Consider the following 17,634-nt stretch of genomic DNA (forward strand, 5'->3'; position numbering starts at 1 on the left):
GCGCCGTTGGGCAGACGGGCAGTTCAGGCGCCGTTGGGCAGACGGGCAGTTCAGACGGCGTTGGGCAGACGGACAGTTCAGGCGCCGTTGGGCAGACGGGCAGTTCAGGACGGCGTTGGGCAGACGGACAGTTCAGGCCCCGTTGGGCAGACGGCAGACTCTGGCCGTCTGAGGCGCACCGTAGGCCTGGTGCGTGGTGCCGGAACTGGAGGTACCGGGCTGAGGACACGCATCTCAGGGCTAGTGCGGGGAGAAGCAACAGGGCATGCTTGGCCCTGGGGACGCACCGTAGGCCTGATGCGTGGTGCCGGAACTGGAGGTACCGGGCTGAGGACACGCATCTCAGGGCTAGTGCGGGGAGAAGCAACAGGGCATGCTTGGCCCTGGGGGACGCACCGTAGGCCTGATGCGTGGTGCCGGAACTGGAGGTACCGGGCTGAGGACACGCATCTCAGGGCTAGTGCGGGAAGCAGGAACAGGACGCACAGGACTCGGGGGAACACACAGGAGGCTTAGTGCGTGGTGTAGGCACTGGTGGTACTGGACTGGAGACAGGAGGTGGTGCCGGAAATACCCGGACCGTGCAGGCGTACTGGCTCCCTTGAGCACTGAGCCTGACCAACCTTACCTGGTTGTATGCTCCCCGTCGCCTGACCAGTACAGGGAGGTGGAATAACCCGCACCCGGGCTATGTAGGCGAACCCGGGGACACCATGCGTAAGGCTGGTGCCATGTAAGCCGGCCCGAGGAGACGCACTGGTGACCGGATGCGTGGGGCCGGCCTCATGACATCTGGCTCAATGCTCAGTCTAGCCCGGCCCGATACGTGGGCGGAATGTACCGAACCGGGCTATGCCTGCGTACAGGAGACACCATGCGCTCTACTGCGTAACACGGTGTCTGCCCGTACTCTCGCTCTCCACGGTCAGTCCAGGGAGTAGGCGCAGGTCTCCTACCTGACTTCGCCACACTCCCTTCTAGCCCCCCCCCAAGAAATTTTTGGGTAATACTCTCGGGCTTCCAGCCTTGCCTCCGTGCTGCCTCCTCATATCGCCGCCTCTCGGCTTTAGCTGCCTCCCGCTCTTCACGAGGACGGCGATATTCTCCCGGTTGATCCCAAGGACCCTCACCATCCAGAATCTCCTCCCATGTCCATGAATCCTTTATGGGAGTCCATAAATCCTGTGTAGGTAGGTCCTGTTGCCGCTTGACACGCTGCTTGGTCTTTTTGTGGTGGGTTTTTCTGTCACGATCGTCTGAAGAAGCGGACCAATACGCAGCGCGTGGAGTGAACATGATGACTTTATTTTATAAAGCAACCACGAAAAAACAACAAATGACGATAGTGAAGTCCTCTGTAACACTGACAGAAACATGGAACAAAAACCCACAAAATACAAGGTGAAACCACACAGTTTAAATATGGCTCCCAATCAGAGATAACGAGCCGACAGCTGTCACTCGTTACCTCCGATTGGGAGTCACATGAATACAAACAAGCAAGACAACCACCTAGACACCCCAACCAAACAGCACACAACAAAACGAACACACCCTATCCCCAACCTAACCCACACAACACCCAACAATACAAACACACCCTGGTTCAATAACAACGTCCCGGAACCAGAGCGTGACAATGTTGTTATTCAAACACACAGAGGGAACTCAAGGACATTGGTGTTAGAGTTAAGAACGTCTCCCTGTGTATTTGGGTCATTCTGCTGGCTTTGGTGGTGCTGATGAGATGCCAGACAAAGAAGGGGGAGGGGGAGGGAGAGAGAGAGAGAGAGAGCGAGAGAGAGAGATGGGCTTGATGGCGCTCCAGTCTCCAGGTGAATAAAAGACTGCACTCGTTTCGTTCTGCCATCCTGACTCCAGAATGTATGCTTTGTTCCTGAGCTTTTAGCTTGCTGGCAGTTAAAGTCACCTCAAGGCTAGACCATGAGTGATGCCAAACGCAGAGAACAGAGAAGCCGTGCCAGTGAGGGGAGAAGCCGGGAGGCAAGCAAATTGTCAATATAACTCACAGTGGCCAACAATGCATTCTGACATCCATCTATTACACGGTCAGCAATGCCTCCCTCCACACTCCTCAATGAGACAATGAATAAGCGAGAAAGACAGGCAACAGGTAAATCATTATTCATGCCAAATGTATTTATTCTGAAAGGAGATACAGTGCACAATAAACACATTTTCCTCTTTCCGTGTTTAGAGTCTATTGACTGATGATGGCAGATTAATATTCCGGAACCTGGACTGGCGACCAGTTTGATGAATAATCAGTAAAGTAAGCCTTCTTGATGTAGCATTTCAGACACAATGACTGGCTCGTTATGACTCACTGTGGCATGGAAATCAATAAGACCAAAAACACAATTGGCACAATACGTATTTACACAGAACAGCAAAAATTATGGATGGGGGCCTCCATGATAATGATGAAGATCAGTGGAGGAGGTTAGCTCTGGAATTAGTATCATCACTTTAATTTTACTAGGAGCATGACAGTCATTGTGGGGAAATAGTATTTTCCTCTTTCCTTTGGTGTTTTCCCTCATTAATTTGTGAACCTCAAACATCCTTATCAGGCTGATAAACTTAGAGAGAAGTGGCCGGGAAATAGACACAAGGGTGTAATCCAGATGGATACGTCTGTGGTTTACATTGTTTGGTCAGGGTAAACATTTCAAAACACTGACTCTCCCTCTGTTCCTTCCTCTCCTCCTCTCTCCTGCTCCACAACCCAAACATCCAGACAGAGCCACATGTATAGGGCATGATGCTTCATAGCAAGGACAGCTTCCTAAGCACTCCCCTGTGGCCCTGGTTCTGCTGCTATATGTGTCCTCCAGACTTGGACAGGTAGGCTACGAGGGCCACCACCACCCCCACGTACATCCCTGCCCCGATGGTGATGGAGAGGGCAGCGAGGAACAGGGCTCTTCTGGAGCTACTGCTTGCCCTGGAGAAGTCTCCCTTAGCAATGGCCTTGCTAGTCTGAGAGACAAAAGATAGAGAAATTAGTCATGATTAAATATGACTGAGAAAAATGTGAGTAGGTGTAAATTCAATGTAGAGCGAGAAAACAAGACATTGTTCATGGGGAGCCATTAGTTGCTATGGCAATTATGTCACTACCGTTTTGACAGTGACTAATGTGCTGTTTGGATGTTTTTGGATTCCTCAGAAAGGACCGGCCCATAACCCATTTGTTCCTTTGACACATTTATTAGGGTCATTTTGCAATGTAATTGTCTTTGCAATTAGTTTGAGAGAAGTTGCGAACCACTGAGATAAATTGTAGTTGGATTAGGGGGCAGGGAGGGGACCTGCTGCATTCAGAACCTGCTCACTAAAGTGCTGCTATTTATAGATAGACCTGGGGTTCAATATAATCACAATAATGGTGAGACAGTCCCAGGGCAGCAGCTATCCTGTCTATTCATTATCTAATGAAAAAAACATGTAGATAGTATCTGCAAGATACTCTCTTTGGCAATGTATTGCTAACATAAAATAACATTTATTGTTGAGGTATTTGATTGACTAAATGTGACCATTAATGGAAATAAAATATACTGTAAATGTGGCACAATCAACCTTTAGTTTGAGCTGTACTCAGTTTCCCTTGCTCTCTGCAGTATTGTTGCTTGTGATCACAAGAGTAAATAGGGGCGGGTACCTATACGGTTTACGCAATCAATGGTCTGTAATAATTGGTATGTGCCGATGGGTGTGGAAAATGAGCTGCGTTAGCACTTGTGCCTACTGACCTTGCAGAGAGTGCTGGGGGTAATTAGCGTTAATAACAGGGCAGTAGGTGTAAAAGGGTACTGGTCCTAGACTCACCCTCTGGGAGAAGTAGAAGGCAACGATCCCTAGGGGCCAGAAGCAGCAGAGCATGGAGAAGATGGCCAGGCCCAGGTGGTCCCTGGGGGGCAGCATGATGAAATTGTCCTCACTCTCAGTGTCACTGGAGCTGTCGCTCTTGGAGGGAGGAAAGGCACAGGAAAGAGCCAGTCAGTTGGGATAGTTACCTGAACAACTACATTTTGGTGATGCCAAATCAAATCAAAATTGTATTGGTCACATACACATATTTAGCAGATGTTATTGCGGGTGTAACAAAATGCTTGTGTTCCTAGCTCCAACAGTGCAGTAGTATCGAACAATTCACAACAATACACACAAATCTAAAAGTAAAATAATGGAATTAAGAAATTATTAATATTAGGACAAGCAATGTTGGAGTGGCATTGACTAAAATACAGTAGAATAGAATACAGTATATACATATGAAATGAGTAAAGCAGTATGTAAACATTATTAAAGTGACTAGTGTTCCATTATTAAAGTGACCAGATTCCATGTCTATGTACAGCCTCTAAGGTGCAGGGTTGAGTAACAGGGTGGTAGCCGGCTAGTGATGGATATTTAACAGTCTGATGGCCTTGAGATTGAAGCTGTTTTTTAGTCTCTTGGTTACAGCTTTGATGCACCTGTACTGACCTCGCCTTCTGGATGATAGTGGGGTGAACAGGCTGTGGCTCGGGTGGTTGATGTCCTTGATGATCTTTTTGGCCTTCCTGTGACATCGGGTGCTGTAGTGTCCTGGAGGGCAGGCAGTGTGCTTCCGGTGATGCATTGGGCAGACCGCACCACCCTCTGGAGAGCCCTGCGGTTGCGGGCGGGGCAGTTGCCATACCAGACGGTGATACAGCCCGACAGGATGCTCTCAATTGTGCATCTGTAAAAGTTTGTGAGGGTCTTAGGGTCCAAGCCAAATTTCTTCAGCCTCCTGAGGTTGAAGAGGCGCTGTTGCACCTTCTTCACCCCACTGTCTGTGTGGGTGGACCATTTCAGATTGTCAGCGATGTGTACGCCGAGGAACTTGAAGCTTTTCACCTTCTCCACTGCGGTCCCGTCGATGTGGATGGGGCGTGCTCCCTTTGCTGTTTCTTGAAGTCCACGATCAGCTCCTTAGTTTTGTTGACGTTGAGGGAGAGGTTATTTTCCTGGCACCACTCCGCCAGGGCCCTCACCATCCTCCCGCCAATAGTTACATGTAGATGAGCTACTCATGCTAGATTATCTACTTCCACATTTTTATGCATTTTCAAATCAATATGTGTACCTCAAAGCTGTTTCTAACACAAGCAAGGTTATAGGGTCAGATTCTGCAACATTGTTCCATGGACCTGAACTTGTCAGGCAAGTCACTCTGCACTGCAGACATACTGTGACATACTGTGAACAGTGTGATAGTTGATGACAAACACCCCCGGGCATATCTGCCCTTGTTCTGCTTACATGCAGGACATGATGGGCTCAGCCAGGCAGAGAGGATTTGTATTTCTGTCAACACCCACAAGCGTCCTGACAGATAACACTGGATTAACGGATTGTTTCATCATCACCAGGTGACAGGGGAAACAGGAAGAAGACAGTGTCATTTATGTGCCAAATTGCCTCTACAGCACGAGAGAGTCCCCCTCCCCCCATCCTTCACGTGCACCTCCACCACAGGAAGCTGCAGAGGGGAGGACGGCTCATAACAATGGCTGGAACGGAGCGAATGGAATGGCATCAAACACATGGAAACCATGTGTTTGATGTATTTGATACCATTCCACCAATTCTGCTCCAACCATTACCACGAGCCCGTCCTCCACAATTAAGGTGTCACCAACCTCCTCTGTTTGCCCGTTTGCTTGAGAGGCTGTGAATGTTCTGAGGGCCTGTGTGGTCTCTACTAATGCTGTGCCTTGATCCTCCTCAAAGGCCCCTGGGTAGCTGAGGGACTAATGAATGGAAACTTCTGACGCCGCTGTGGGCACTCTGGCACAGGGACAAAAGTGGAGAGCCAAACACGAGGAGCCACATCTCTGGGATGACCTTTAAGAAGAGAAAGCCTCACCTTTGCTGTTCTCCCAGAGAGGGAGCTGCTGTTTGATTAAATGAATGGCCCTCCATCAGGACAGGATTCATTTGTTAGTCTTGTTACTCGCGGGGATCAAACAAACCTGAGCGACCGAGGGAAGAGAGGAAATGGAAATTGATGTTCAGGGCCGAAAATAAATGAGCCAATTTAAAGAGGACGAGAGGAGAGGTGGAGAGGCGGGCGGAGAGGCGGGCAGAGAGAGTGTCTGTCAAAGCTCTCCAGCCAATTATAATACAGCATGTAGACAAAGTGGACATAGCGGCAAAACCCTCATCTCACCCTCTCACCCATTGGAAAACATGATAGAGAGAGTGATAAACATTTTGAAGTGTCTTTGCATTGTGCATTAAATGCCACAAGTACTGTGCTTGTAGTGACAGAGGATCTAAAATTTATTACATAATACATTATATCCATATGGTTATATAGCTACAGAAGCTATGTCAATTCTTGCACACAGTTTATTCGGAGACCCACATGCATGACCAAAAGATTTTGGCCCACAATGGGCTTCTGAAATAATCGCATTAATTCCTGGTGGATACCTGAAGCACCAGGTGAGATTCTCTACGTCCAACCACATTTCTAATGGATGCCCATGTCGCTGTGGATAGATTGCTAGACTGGGTATGGGCATACGGACAGACAGTGGTGCATTACACTAAAGCCAATCTGAGAGTTAGCCAGTCAGCCAGTAGCGGCAGGCATTTTGAGGCCAGCGTAATTGATGAGACTCCTCCACTGCACTGGTCTGTTAATTATCCTCAGACTGCACTCCCAGAGGGCTCGTTAATGACGGCAGGGGACACTGGGCGCACCCTCAGGGCACACAGAGACAGCCATGGCCCCAGTCACTAGGGACTGGCATATTCACCCACACTCAGGCCTGAGTCTCGTTTTACCCCTTACACACCAACAATTTCCTGATTCCCCATCACATCTGGTGGGAAACGCTGGCAGAGGGAATAAACTGTTTTGGGAAAAGTTGCTTTCCATCTACAGTACCAGTCAAAAGTTTGGACACACCTACTCATTCCAGGGTTTTTCTTTATTTTTACTATTATTCTACATTGTAGAATAATAGTGAAGACATCAAAACTATGAAATAACACATATGGAATCATGTAGTAACCAAAAAAGTGTTAAACAAATCAAAATATATATTATATTTGAGATTCTTCAAATAGCCACCCATTGTCTTTATGACAGCTTTGCACACTCTTGGCATTCTCTCACCCAGCTTCATGAGGTAGTCACCTGGAATGCATTTCAATTAACAGGTGTGCCTTCTTAAAAGTTAATTTGTGGAATTTAATGTGTTTGAGCCAATCAGTTGTGTTGTGACAAGGTGTGTGTGTGTGTGTGTGTGTGGGGGGGGTATACAGAAGACAGCCCTATTTGGTAAAAGACCAAGTCCATATTATGGCAAGAACAGCTCAAATAAGCAAAGAGAAACGACAGTCCATCATTACTTTAAGACATGAAGGTCAGTCAATATGGAACATTTCAAGAACTTTGAAAGTTTCTTCAAGTGCAGTCGCAAAAACCATCAAGCGCTATGATGAAACTGGTTCTCATGAGGACCACCACAGGAATGGAAGACCCAGAGTTACCTCTGTTGCAAAGGATAAGTTCATTAAAGTTACCAGCCTCAGAAATTGCAGCCGAAATAAATGCTTCACAGAGTTCAAGTATCAGACACATCTCAACATCAACTGTTCAGAGGGGACTGTGTGAATCAGGCCTTCATGGTCGAATTGCTGCAAAGAAACCACAACTAAAGGACATCAATAATAAGAAGAGACCTGCTTGGGCCAAGAAACACGAGCAATGGACATTAGACCGGTGGAAATGTGTCCTTTGGTCTGGAGTCCAAATTGGAGATTTTTGGTTCCAACCGCGTGTCTTTGTGAGACGCGGTGTGGGTGAACGGATTATCTCCGCATGTGTATTTCCCACCGTAAAGCATGGAGGAGGAGGTGTTATGTTGTGGGGGTGCTTTGCCACAGAGCTCACCAAAACAAAAATAATTACTGAGAAAATAATTTAGATGGGTGTCATTGAGGACATGGTCCAGTCATGTGTTATTGTGTGGAACCGTTAATGTCATCATATCCCTGTATGCCTACTGTGAACCATGTCGTCAGTATAGAGATACAGGGTTTTCAGCATAATCTTTCATCTTGGTTATCCCAGAACTAATGTCTCACGTAATTGGTCAGCTGAGCGATTAAGTTCCGGGTCCATACGTGTTAAGAGAAGAGATGAAGAGATGCTAGAGCAAGGAGTGGAACTGGAATGAGGAGCTCCACCCTCTCTCTTTGCAGTTACAAATCATGATTTGTCCAAATAACCCAAACACCTGAACTACAGCTGCTCGTTATCTTGTAGATCTGTCCAAGAGAGATTCCATAACTTATGATAAACACAACAACATGTATAGAAGAACTAACAACAGATACTGGCTTTGACATGTAAGAATTATCGTCCAGCTCTTTCCCTCTTGTCTTACAGTGCCTTGCAAAAGTATTCATCCCCTCGGCGTCTTTCCTATTTTGTTGCATTACAACCTGTAATGTAAATTGATTTTTATTTGGATGTCATGTAATGGACATACACAAAATAGTCCAAATTGGTGCAGTGAAATGAAACAAATAACTTCTTCAAAAAATTCAAAAAAATAAATAACGGAAAAGTGGTGCGTGCATATGTTTTCACCCCCTTTGCTATGAAGCCCCTAAATAAGATCTGCTGCAACCAATTACCTTCAGAAGTCACATAATTAGTTAAATAAAGTCCACCTGTGTGCAATCTAAGTGTCACATGATCTGTCACATGATCTCAGTATATATACACCTGTTCTGAAAGGCCCCAGAGTCTACAACACCTATAAGCAAGGGGCACCACCAAGCAAGCGGCACCATGAAGACCAAGGAGCTCGCCAAACAGGTCAGGGACAAAGTTGTGGAGAAATACAGATCAGGGTTGGGTTATAAAAAAATATCCGAAACTTTGAACATCCCACGGAGCACCATTAAATCCATTATAAAAAAATTGAAAGAATATGGCACCACAACAAACCTGCCAAGAGAGGGCCGCCCACCAAAACTCACGGACCAGACAAGGAGGGCATTAATCAGAGAGGCAACAAATAATAATAATAATAATATGCCATTTAGCAGACGCTTTTATCCAAAGCGACTTACAGTCATGCGTGCATACATTTTTACGTATGGGTGGTCCCGGGGATCGAACCCACTACCTTGGCGTTACAAGCGCCATGCTCTACCAGCTGAGCTACAGAGGACCACAAACAAACAAGCAATAAAGTTCTGCTTTTCTGATGTTTCAGGATCACTTTAAGCCGTACACTCCACAGAGCTGGGCTTTACGGAAGAGTGGCCAGAAAAAAGCCATTGCTTAAAGAAAAAAATAAGCAAACACATTTGGTGTTTGCCAAAAGGCATGTGGGAGACTACCCAAACATATGGAAGAAGGTACTCTGGTCAGAGGAAAACGCTATGTATATTTTGGCCATTAAGGAAAACGCTATGTCTGGCGCAAACCCTACACCTCTCATCACCCCGAGAACACCATCCCCACAGTGAAGCATGGTGGTGGCAGCATCATGCTGTGGGGATGTTTTTCATCGGCAGGGACTGGGAAACTGGTCAGAGTTGAAGGAATGATGGATAGCGCTAAATACAGGGAAATTCTTGAGGGAAACCTGTTTCAGTCTTCCAGAGATTTGAGACTGGGACGGAGGTTCACCTTCCAGCAGGACAATGACCCTAAGCATACTGCTAAAGCAACACTCAAGTGGTTTAAGGGGAAACATTTAAATGTCTTGGAATGGCCTAGTCAAAGCCCTAAATCCAATTGAGAATCTGTGCTATGACTTAAAGATTGCTGTACACCAGCGGAACCCATCCAACTTGAAGGAGCTGGAGCAGTTTTGCCTTGAAGAATGGGCAAAAATCCCAGTGGCTAGATGTGCTAAGTTTATAGAGACATACCCCAAGAGACTTGCAGCTGTAATTGCTGCAAAAGGTGGCTCTACAAAGTATTGACTTTGGCGGGGTGAATAGTTATGCATGCTCAAGTTTTCTGTTTTTATGTCTTATTTCTTGTTTGTTTCACCCCAAAAAATATTTTGCATCTTCAAAGTGGTAGGCATGTTGTGTAAATCAAATGATACAAACCCCCAAAAAATCAATTTAAATTCCAGGTTGTAAGGCAACAAAATAGGAAAAATGCCAAGGGGGGTGAATACTTTCGCAAGCCACTGTAGTGTGTTGAGAACATGTTGACTTTAAAAGCCTTCTACAGAGCTTTGATCTCCAGCTGTAGAGAGCTGTATCACATCAACACACACCTGGCTGGCACACTCACTCCATCTCCAATTCCTGGAACTATATCCAAGGATGAAATGATCGACCGACACACACACTTGCACTCTCTCTCACACACACACACACACACACACACACACACACACACACACACACACACACACACACACACACACACACACGCACATGCCAGACAGAGGGTTAACCAAGAGAACCAGCTCTCAAGTTTCAACTGAAAGCCCAACTTTAATCTCCTGGGTGTTAATCAGATTAATTTGTTATTTGAATCTACTTGGAATAATTTATCTGCTGGCTGTTATGTGTCGGGCCATGCATCAGCCCAGTCTCTAATACTTTCAAAGCACTGCATTAGTTATGGCATTAATGGCCGTCTCTGCTGTGCATCTATCCATCTGCGGAGCTCCTAGTGACAGGAGCTGGACTGATTGTAAGCTCAGTTAGGGATCTATGCACTCCCCCGCTGCCAACTAACGACATTGGGTTTTTACAACCCTCACTGCATAAAATGAGATTGTGCCACTTTTCAAAAGAAGTTGCTCTCCCACTGTCACCATTTTAGTTTGGAGTGCTTAGTCACAGTTTTGTCCTAACATAACAAAAGGACTGGAGTGATATGATCAAAGATGATCAGGGAGATTTGCCAACAATTATGGAACAGAAAAACTGTACAATTACCCCTGTAGCTCAGTTGGTAGAGCAAGGCGCTTGCAACGCCAGGGTTGTGGGTTTGTTTCCCACGGGGGGCCAGTATGAAAAATGTATGCGCTCACTAACTGTAAGTCGCTCTGGATAAGAGCGTCTGCTAAATGACTAAAATGTAAAAATATTTGATTTGTAAGATTGCTATAAAATACACCAAATTGGCCATTCAGTGAACAGACAGTTAAATGGAATAAATAGGTGAATAATGCTGGCAGCCTTAGCAGCCTATTGGAATGAGGTAAGGAGCTTTGTTGTATATTAAATAGTTAACATGAACAGCATTGAGTGCCGTGACACATTATTCTGTGATTGATTTCTGCAACTCACTATTAAAATCCACACAATTTGAGGTACAGTGCCTTGCAAAAGTATTCATCCCCCTTGACGTTTTTCCTATTTTGTTGCATTACAACCTGTAATTTCAATGGATTTTTATTTGGATTTCATGTAATGGACATACACAAAATAGTCCAAATTGATGAAGTGAAATTTAAAAAATAACTTGTTTCAAAAAATTCTAAAAAATTAATCACGGAAAAGTGGTGCGTGCATATGTATTCACCTCCTTTGCTATGAAGCCCCTAAATAATATCTGGTGCAACCAATTACCTTAAGAAGTCACATAATTAGTTAAATAAAGTACACCTGTGTGCAATCTAAGTGTCACATGATCTGTCACATGATCTCAGTATATATTCACCTGTTAGGAAAGAACCCAGAGTCTGCAACACCACTAAGCAAGGGGCACCACCAAGCAAGTGGCACCATGAAGACCAAGGAGCTCTCCAAACAGGTCAGGGACAAAGTTGTGGAGAAGTATAGATCAGGGTTGGGTTATAAAAAATATCAGAAACTTTGAACATCCCACGAAGCACCATTAAATCCATTATTACAAAATGGAAAGAATATGGCACTACAAAAAACCTGCCAAGAGAGGGCCGCCCACCGTTTGGTGTTCGCCAAAAGGCATGTGGGAGACTCCCCAAACATATGGAAGAAGGTACTCTGGTCAGATGAGACTAAAATTGAGCTTTTTGGCCATCAAGGAAAACGCTATGTCTGGCGCAAACCCAACACCTCTCATCACCCCGAGAACACCATCCCCACAGTGAAGCATGGTGGTGGCAGCATCATGCTGTGGGGATGTTTTTCATTGGCAGGGACTGGGAAACTGGTCAGAATTGAAGGAACGATGGATGGCGCTAAATACAGGGAAATTCTTGAGGGAAACCTGTTTCAGTCTTCCAGAGATTTGAGACTGGGACGGAGGTTCACCTTCCAGCAGGACAATGACCCTAAGCATACTGCTAAAGCAACACTCGAGTGGTTTAAGGGGAAACATTTAAATGTCTTGGAATGGCCTAGTCAAAGCCCAGACCTCAATCCAATTGAGAATCTGTGGTATGACTTAAAGATTGCTGTACACCAGCGGAACCCATCCAACTTGAAGGAGCTGGAGCAGTTTTGCCTTGAAGAATGGACAAAAATCCCAGTGGCTACATGTGCCAAGCTTATAGAGACATATCCCTAGAGACCTGCAGCTGTAATTGCTGTAAAAGGTGGCTCTACAAAGTATTGACTTTGGGGGGTTGAATAGTTATGCACGCTCAGGTTTTCAGTTTTTTGTCTTATTTCTTGTTTGTTTCACAAGAAAATATATTTTGCATCTTCAAAGTGGTAGGCATGTTGTGTAAATAAATTGTACAACCCCCCCAAAAGTTAAATTCCAGGTTGTAAGGCAACAAAATAAGAAAAATGCCAAGGGGGGTGAATACTTTTGCAAGCCACTGTACATGTAACCTTGTTATTTTAATCGTCCAATTAATTTATGTCCAACTGCTCTCTACGAATGAAAAATAGCCTTTTGATTTTAACAATGCTCATTATTTAGCCTGTGTGAGCATCAACATATCCAAAGTTGTAGTTGGTCATTCATAGCTGCCCTCTGTGTGACCTCTCACCTCATACTCGTGTCCTTCCTCCTCCACCTCATAGGACACAGTCTGGATCGTTACATCCTTCTCTCCCAGTAGTTTGTCCTGAGGGTCCTCTATGGGGGCTCCCTCCACTCCCACCACACTGTCCTTGTTCTCTGTGAAGGTGGTCTCGGAGCTCTCACTCTTAGAGTCCTTGCTCTGGAGGTTGACATTGTCCTTATACAGGATAAAGTTGGGCCTATAGAAGGCCTCCACTGCCAGGTGCAGAGAGGTAGCATCCAAGAACTGCTGGGCCTGAGTCTTGCCGTTGCTGCCTGTGACAAAGTAGCCAATGATGTTCTTCTGGTACTGGTGGTTGGGGTAGTCACTCTGGTAAGCCTGGTAGTCGTTGTGGACCATGTGTCTGCTGCTGGTCTTATTTAGAAGTGGGTTCTGCAACTCACTCAGACTCTCCATGGTGGGAGACAGAGAGGGACTTCGGGGAGATCAAAGTGGATAGACCGCAAGCGCTGATAACCGGCTGCGAGCTGGAAGGGACAAGACAGGTAGAGTTACGGAAAGTGGGATGAGGTATGATATGTGATGACATTCAATTGTATGAAACTCTTACTGATGCATTGACAATAGAATCTGCTATTTGTGTCTGCATGGGGTGATGATCAGAAGAGGCGGATGCAGCTTGTAGACTGGAGACAGGGTTTAAGAGCTGGGAATATTCTTCACACGGTATTAAACTAATGGCATTCACCCACACCTGAACCACCAAATCACCATCTGTTACTGTTGCACATTTCATGCCCCTAAATTCATATAAAAACGGTGGTAAAATGTAATTCATCATTTTCCAAGCTCCCTCCAACCAAGTAAGATGAAGACAGATGTTTGAGGATTTTGCAATGCATACTGATCAGAGAGCTAAGCTACCCTCTCTGAACTAGTCATCGCTGCATCATTGCAGTACCTTGCTCTAGAAGTGGGGGAAAGCCTCTCCTAGGTCGTGAATAAGCTCCAGTGATGTCGACTGTAGTCACTTTAGCTCTATGAAGTCAAGCAAAACAAAGCACCAAAAGCAAATAGCAAAGGTATTTTCATGCTACGTATTAAGTGTATTCTCAAGAGGCTATTTCAATAACGACAGTAACACCATCAGGGGAGCGTGTCGCCAGGGTAACATGTCTTCCTGCGAGCTAGTTTGTTGTTTTAAGCAGTATGATTCACATGCTCTGAAGAGCCACCAAACTCACCACAATTCCCTCTCTCACTATCAGACAGGGAAATTAGCATAGATAGAACTAGTAGCCAATGGAGGCAGATCAGGTCAGTCCCAGGGGAAGTTTATGAGAAGACCTTCTTGTACCGCAAATTAATCTTTCCACCCAAGTCTACTCACTGAGGTTCTGATGAAAGGAGAACCTATCAGCTTAATCCTGGTGATGGGATATTTTCTATCTCGCATTACATGCAATGGAAAAACCCAGTGAGTTGCCTATGTCCTGCATCCTATAGCATAGTCAATGCATCCTATAGGTCTACTGTGGAATGATGGCATTAAGGTGGCTATGTCAGATTAGTCGTAATGTAGAGGTTTCTGTGTGGAAGAAGAAGGCTTGGTGGGACAGAATTCTGAGTATTAGTTTATCCTTCATTCTAGGAATATGTTTTTGGGGATTCACTCAGGAGCAATATCACATAATATGTACAGTAAGAAGCTTATTTAAGGGCTGGAGCAATAAAGGTTATTTTAGCCTGGACCTTTAACTCTATGAAAAATCATGTCCATTTGGGAAGATTCCCACAGTACACAAGTGCCTTCTCCTCTACACATCAAAGCAAAGTATCAATTAAGATTTGCATTCCCTTTATATAAGTGTCTCCAGAGGCCATTTCAATGGAATTACAAAGTGATTCTCATATGCCTTTGAGGATGCATCTCGGCTGCTTTTCAGATAAGAGGAAATTCCATTTCACAGTACATTACACAACAAAAAGCACATTTCATCTCCACTAAAAATTAATCAGACAGACAGTGACATGCACTTATGTTTGTGTGAGTCTGTGGTTAGAGAGCCCAGTTTGGTGAGTGTATGAGGAGGACTCATGAGCTGTTCTCTCTCTCTCTGATTAATATGATATAATACATTTTTGAGAGGTGACAACAACTATCTGAAATGATATATCACTTCTAACAATCTTTTACAGTGCTTAGTCCATTTTAGAATAAAACTATGTCTAATAGAATGGCCAATTCTGAAATGTCACATTCCTATTCCACATATTCATCAATAGCAGTCTGTCTATATACATTTTACATTAGTTATTTATATCTAATGGCATTTACACTTAATGTTTCATCAGAATTCATCAGTCAAATCAGTAGCTGGTGAAATATAAACATGTAGCATCTCAAGATATTTAATTTACAAATCATGAATTATAGGGAAACTTAGATGAACAATCACTGACATACAACGTGAAAATACATGACAGTATGCAATGCAATTCAAAGCAATTCAAGGTAATCAATTGAGTCCATCGATCTTACCTATTGTATAAGATCCTGCCACAGACTACCTCAATAGCATTCCCTTTTACAGTTGTCCAAGAGTCGATGGAAAGGGAATGGGGCTCACAATCATACCCCTGCACCTCATATAAGTTCACATCATAACATTTTAAAAATGGATAGAAGACAACGAGGACCAATGTGCAGGTCACTTTCGCTCTCTGTTGAAACATGAACTGACGGTCCGCTTTATTCTATGTGCCGCTAGCTGAAAAGACACCGCTGCGTATTGAAGCCAGTCTGGAGAGAAGGTGTTGATTTTACGCACACTCACCGCATGGGTTCACTTCCTCAATCACTCTCTAAATTACTATCAGTAATAGCTATAGCTCATATAAAGTACATTGAACATATATTTTCCATCCACTTTGCGATATAAAGTCGGTTGTAGTCTAGTCTACTGAGCGTGCTTGGTGGTAGAATCACCACCGTTCATCTGTTTCACCGCGCGGTGCCGATGAATATGCCGACGGGGTCCAGCGTCATCGTATGGGCAGACACTCGTCTTGACGAAGATAGATCTTGATGTCCTACAGACTGACACAGCCTTCCATGTTCCTATCCCTGGACTGGTGAGCATAACTTTTATTGTATCAGTACTCATTTTACTTCTGTGTATAACTTTCCTATACTCTTTTTGGTTCTTGACAATGACATGACATTATTCTTTACCATTTTCATTATAGAATTTGTTTAGACTTTTCAATTGTCTCTGTTTTTATTACTGTGCCTTTCATGATCTACTATTTAAAATTGTCTATATCTAAGTCTGAGCTCAGGACGATCAAACCTAGAATAAATCAACCCTACTATTCAGGTGCAGCATCACATGAGAAACTAATTAATATTGTTAAGATCCCTGCATTTACATTTGGTTAATGTTTCAGATGAAGCTCATGAATTTATCATAAGCCTGCCAGTTTGGTTGACCTTTATGCCCTCATAAGCTGCTTAAGATTTCATGCCTTCAATTTATCATTGTAAATAGTGTTTACATAACATTAATATAGATGTGATTTTAATGCAAGCACAGCAAAATAGTGACTGTGACAAATTCTACACACTGGAATTAAGCTTTGATACTTTTGACATGTCACCACAAGAATCTATTAGGCAATGGCTTAACCATTTATAGGATGCAAATAGCTAAATCCAACCACATCAGCATCAACAGTTGATTAGTGCCAGTGAATATAATTCTGAATGTCATCATATAACATTCAAGTTACTAGACACAGACATTTAATAATTTTTATTTTAGACCTTCATAAAGTGGCTGGGCGGTAGGAGCTAGTGGTTGTTTCCAGGTCAAGGCTTTAGTTTCTCTTTAGTAGCTTATTTTCCATAGAAAAACAGCCACATTGTTTATTATGCGTGCAGTGTCTCTATGTCTGCCTCTCCTCTGTCAGATGCATTGGGTGAAACAATAACCTGCTGATGGGGACTTTATGAGGGAAACCTGAGGCTGCATTTAGAAGCCTGTGGCCTCATGAGCTGTCTGATGAGCTGTGTCTGTCACAGAGTCACCTTGTGTCTAGATGGGCGAGGCGATGGGGTAGAACCGGATACGTCTACCTATGATGGACACAAATGCTTCTGGAAAAAGTATATTATAGCACAGAGGGAGAAGGAACAGCAGTTCTCACTCTTTCTCCCTCTCTCTCTCCCTCTCCCTCTCTCTCTCTCTCTCTCTCTCTCTCTCCTGTTCTCTCGATTCAATCAGTCTACAATAGAAAGCCTATTGCAGTAACACTTTGAAACACACTTAACACACATGGCAATATTTGTCCATTCATCCCCTTATCCATAATGTACTGTATACTAGTCCAATCTTTACCATCTGGATATAGCTGGACACTAAGTCTTGTTTGTGAATATTTATGGTGTTTACCATGGCCTTTGTTCTATTTCCTAGTCTATATTTAGGTCCTATGTCACCAAATGGCTGATACACGATTTGTCAATCAAAAGTTTATTGTTGCAAACTATTACAGACTACAAAGGGAAACCCAGCCGTGAACCTCCCAGTGACGCGAGCCTACCAGATGAGCTAAATGCCTTTTATGCTCGCTTCAAGGCAAGCAACACTGAAGCATGCATGAGAGCACCAGC

At 44.4% G+C, this 17,634-nt stretch overlaps 1 protein-coding gene across 1 annotated transcript; it reads right to left on the reverse strand.

Annotated features, from left to right (window-relative positions):
• Nucleotides 1-1,595: 1,595 nt before the first annotated feature.
• On the reverse strand, nt 1,596-15,963 carry LOC121544372 (synapse differentiation-inducing gene protein 1-like). The gene is made up of 4 exons (XM_041854304.1): nt 15,502-15,963; nt 12,984-13,486; nt 3,856-3,993; nt 1,596-3,003 (listed from the first exon to the last, which is right to left on the reverse strand). The coding sequence occupies exons 2-4, from the start codon at nt 13,413-13,415 to the stop codon at nt 2,842-2,844; spliced, it is 732 nt and encodes a 243-aa protein (XP_041710238.1). The 5' UTR covers nt 13,416-13,486; nt 15,502-15,963; the 3' UTR covers nt 1,596-2,841.
• Nucleotides 15,964-17,634: the final 1,671 nt, after the last annotated feature.

This window comes from Coregonus clupeaformis, chromosome 29 (assembly GCF_020615455.1).
Source record: "Coregonus clupeaformis isolate EN_2021a chromosome 29, ASM2061545v1, whole genome shotgun sequence".
In the NCBI taxonomy this organism is placed as follows: domain Eukaryota; kingdom Metazoa; phylum Chordata; class Actinopteri; order Salmoniformes; family Salmonidae; genus Coregonus; species Coregonus clupeaformis.

Coding starts and splice junctions, on each gene's coding strand:
- LOC121544372 (XM_041854304.1), bottom strand. CDS start 13,415: ATGGAGAGTCTGAGTGAGTTGCAGAACCCACTTCTAAATAAGACCAGC. Junction 3,994..12,983: donor AGGAAGGACACGAGTATGAG/GTGAGAGGTCAC, acceptor CCTCCCTCCAAG/AGCGACAGCTCCAGTGACAC. Junction 3,004..3,855: donor CCTTCTACTTCTCCCAGAGG/GTGAGTCTAGGA, acceptor TTTGTCTCTCAG/ACTAGCAAGGCCATTGCTAA.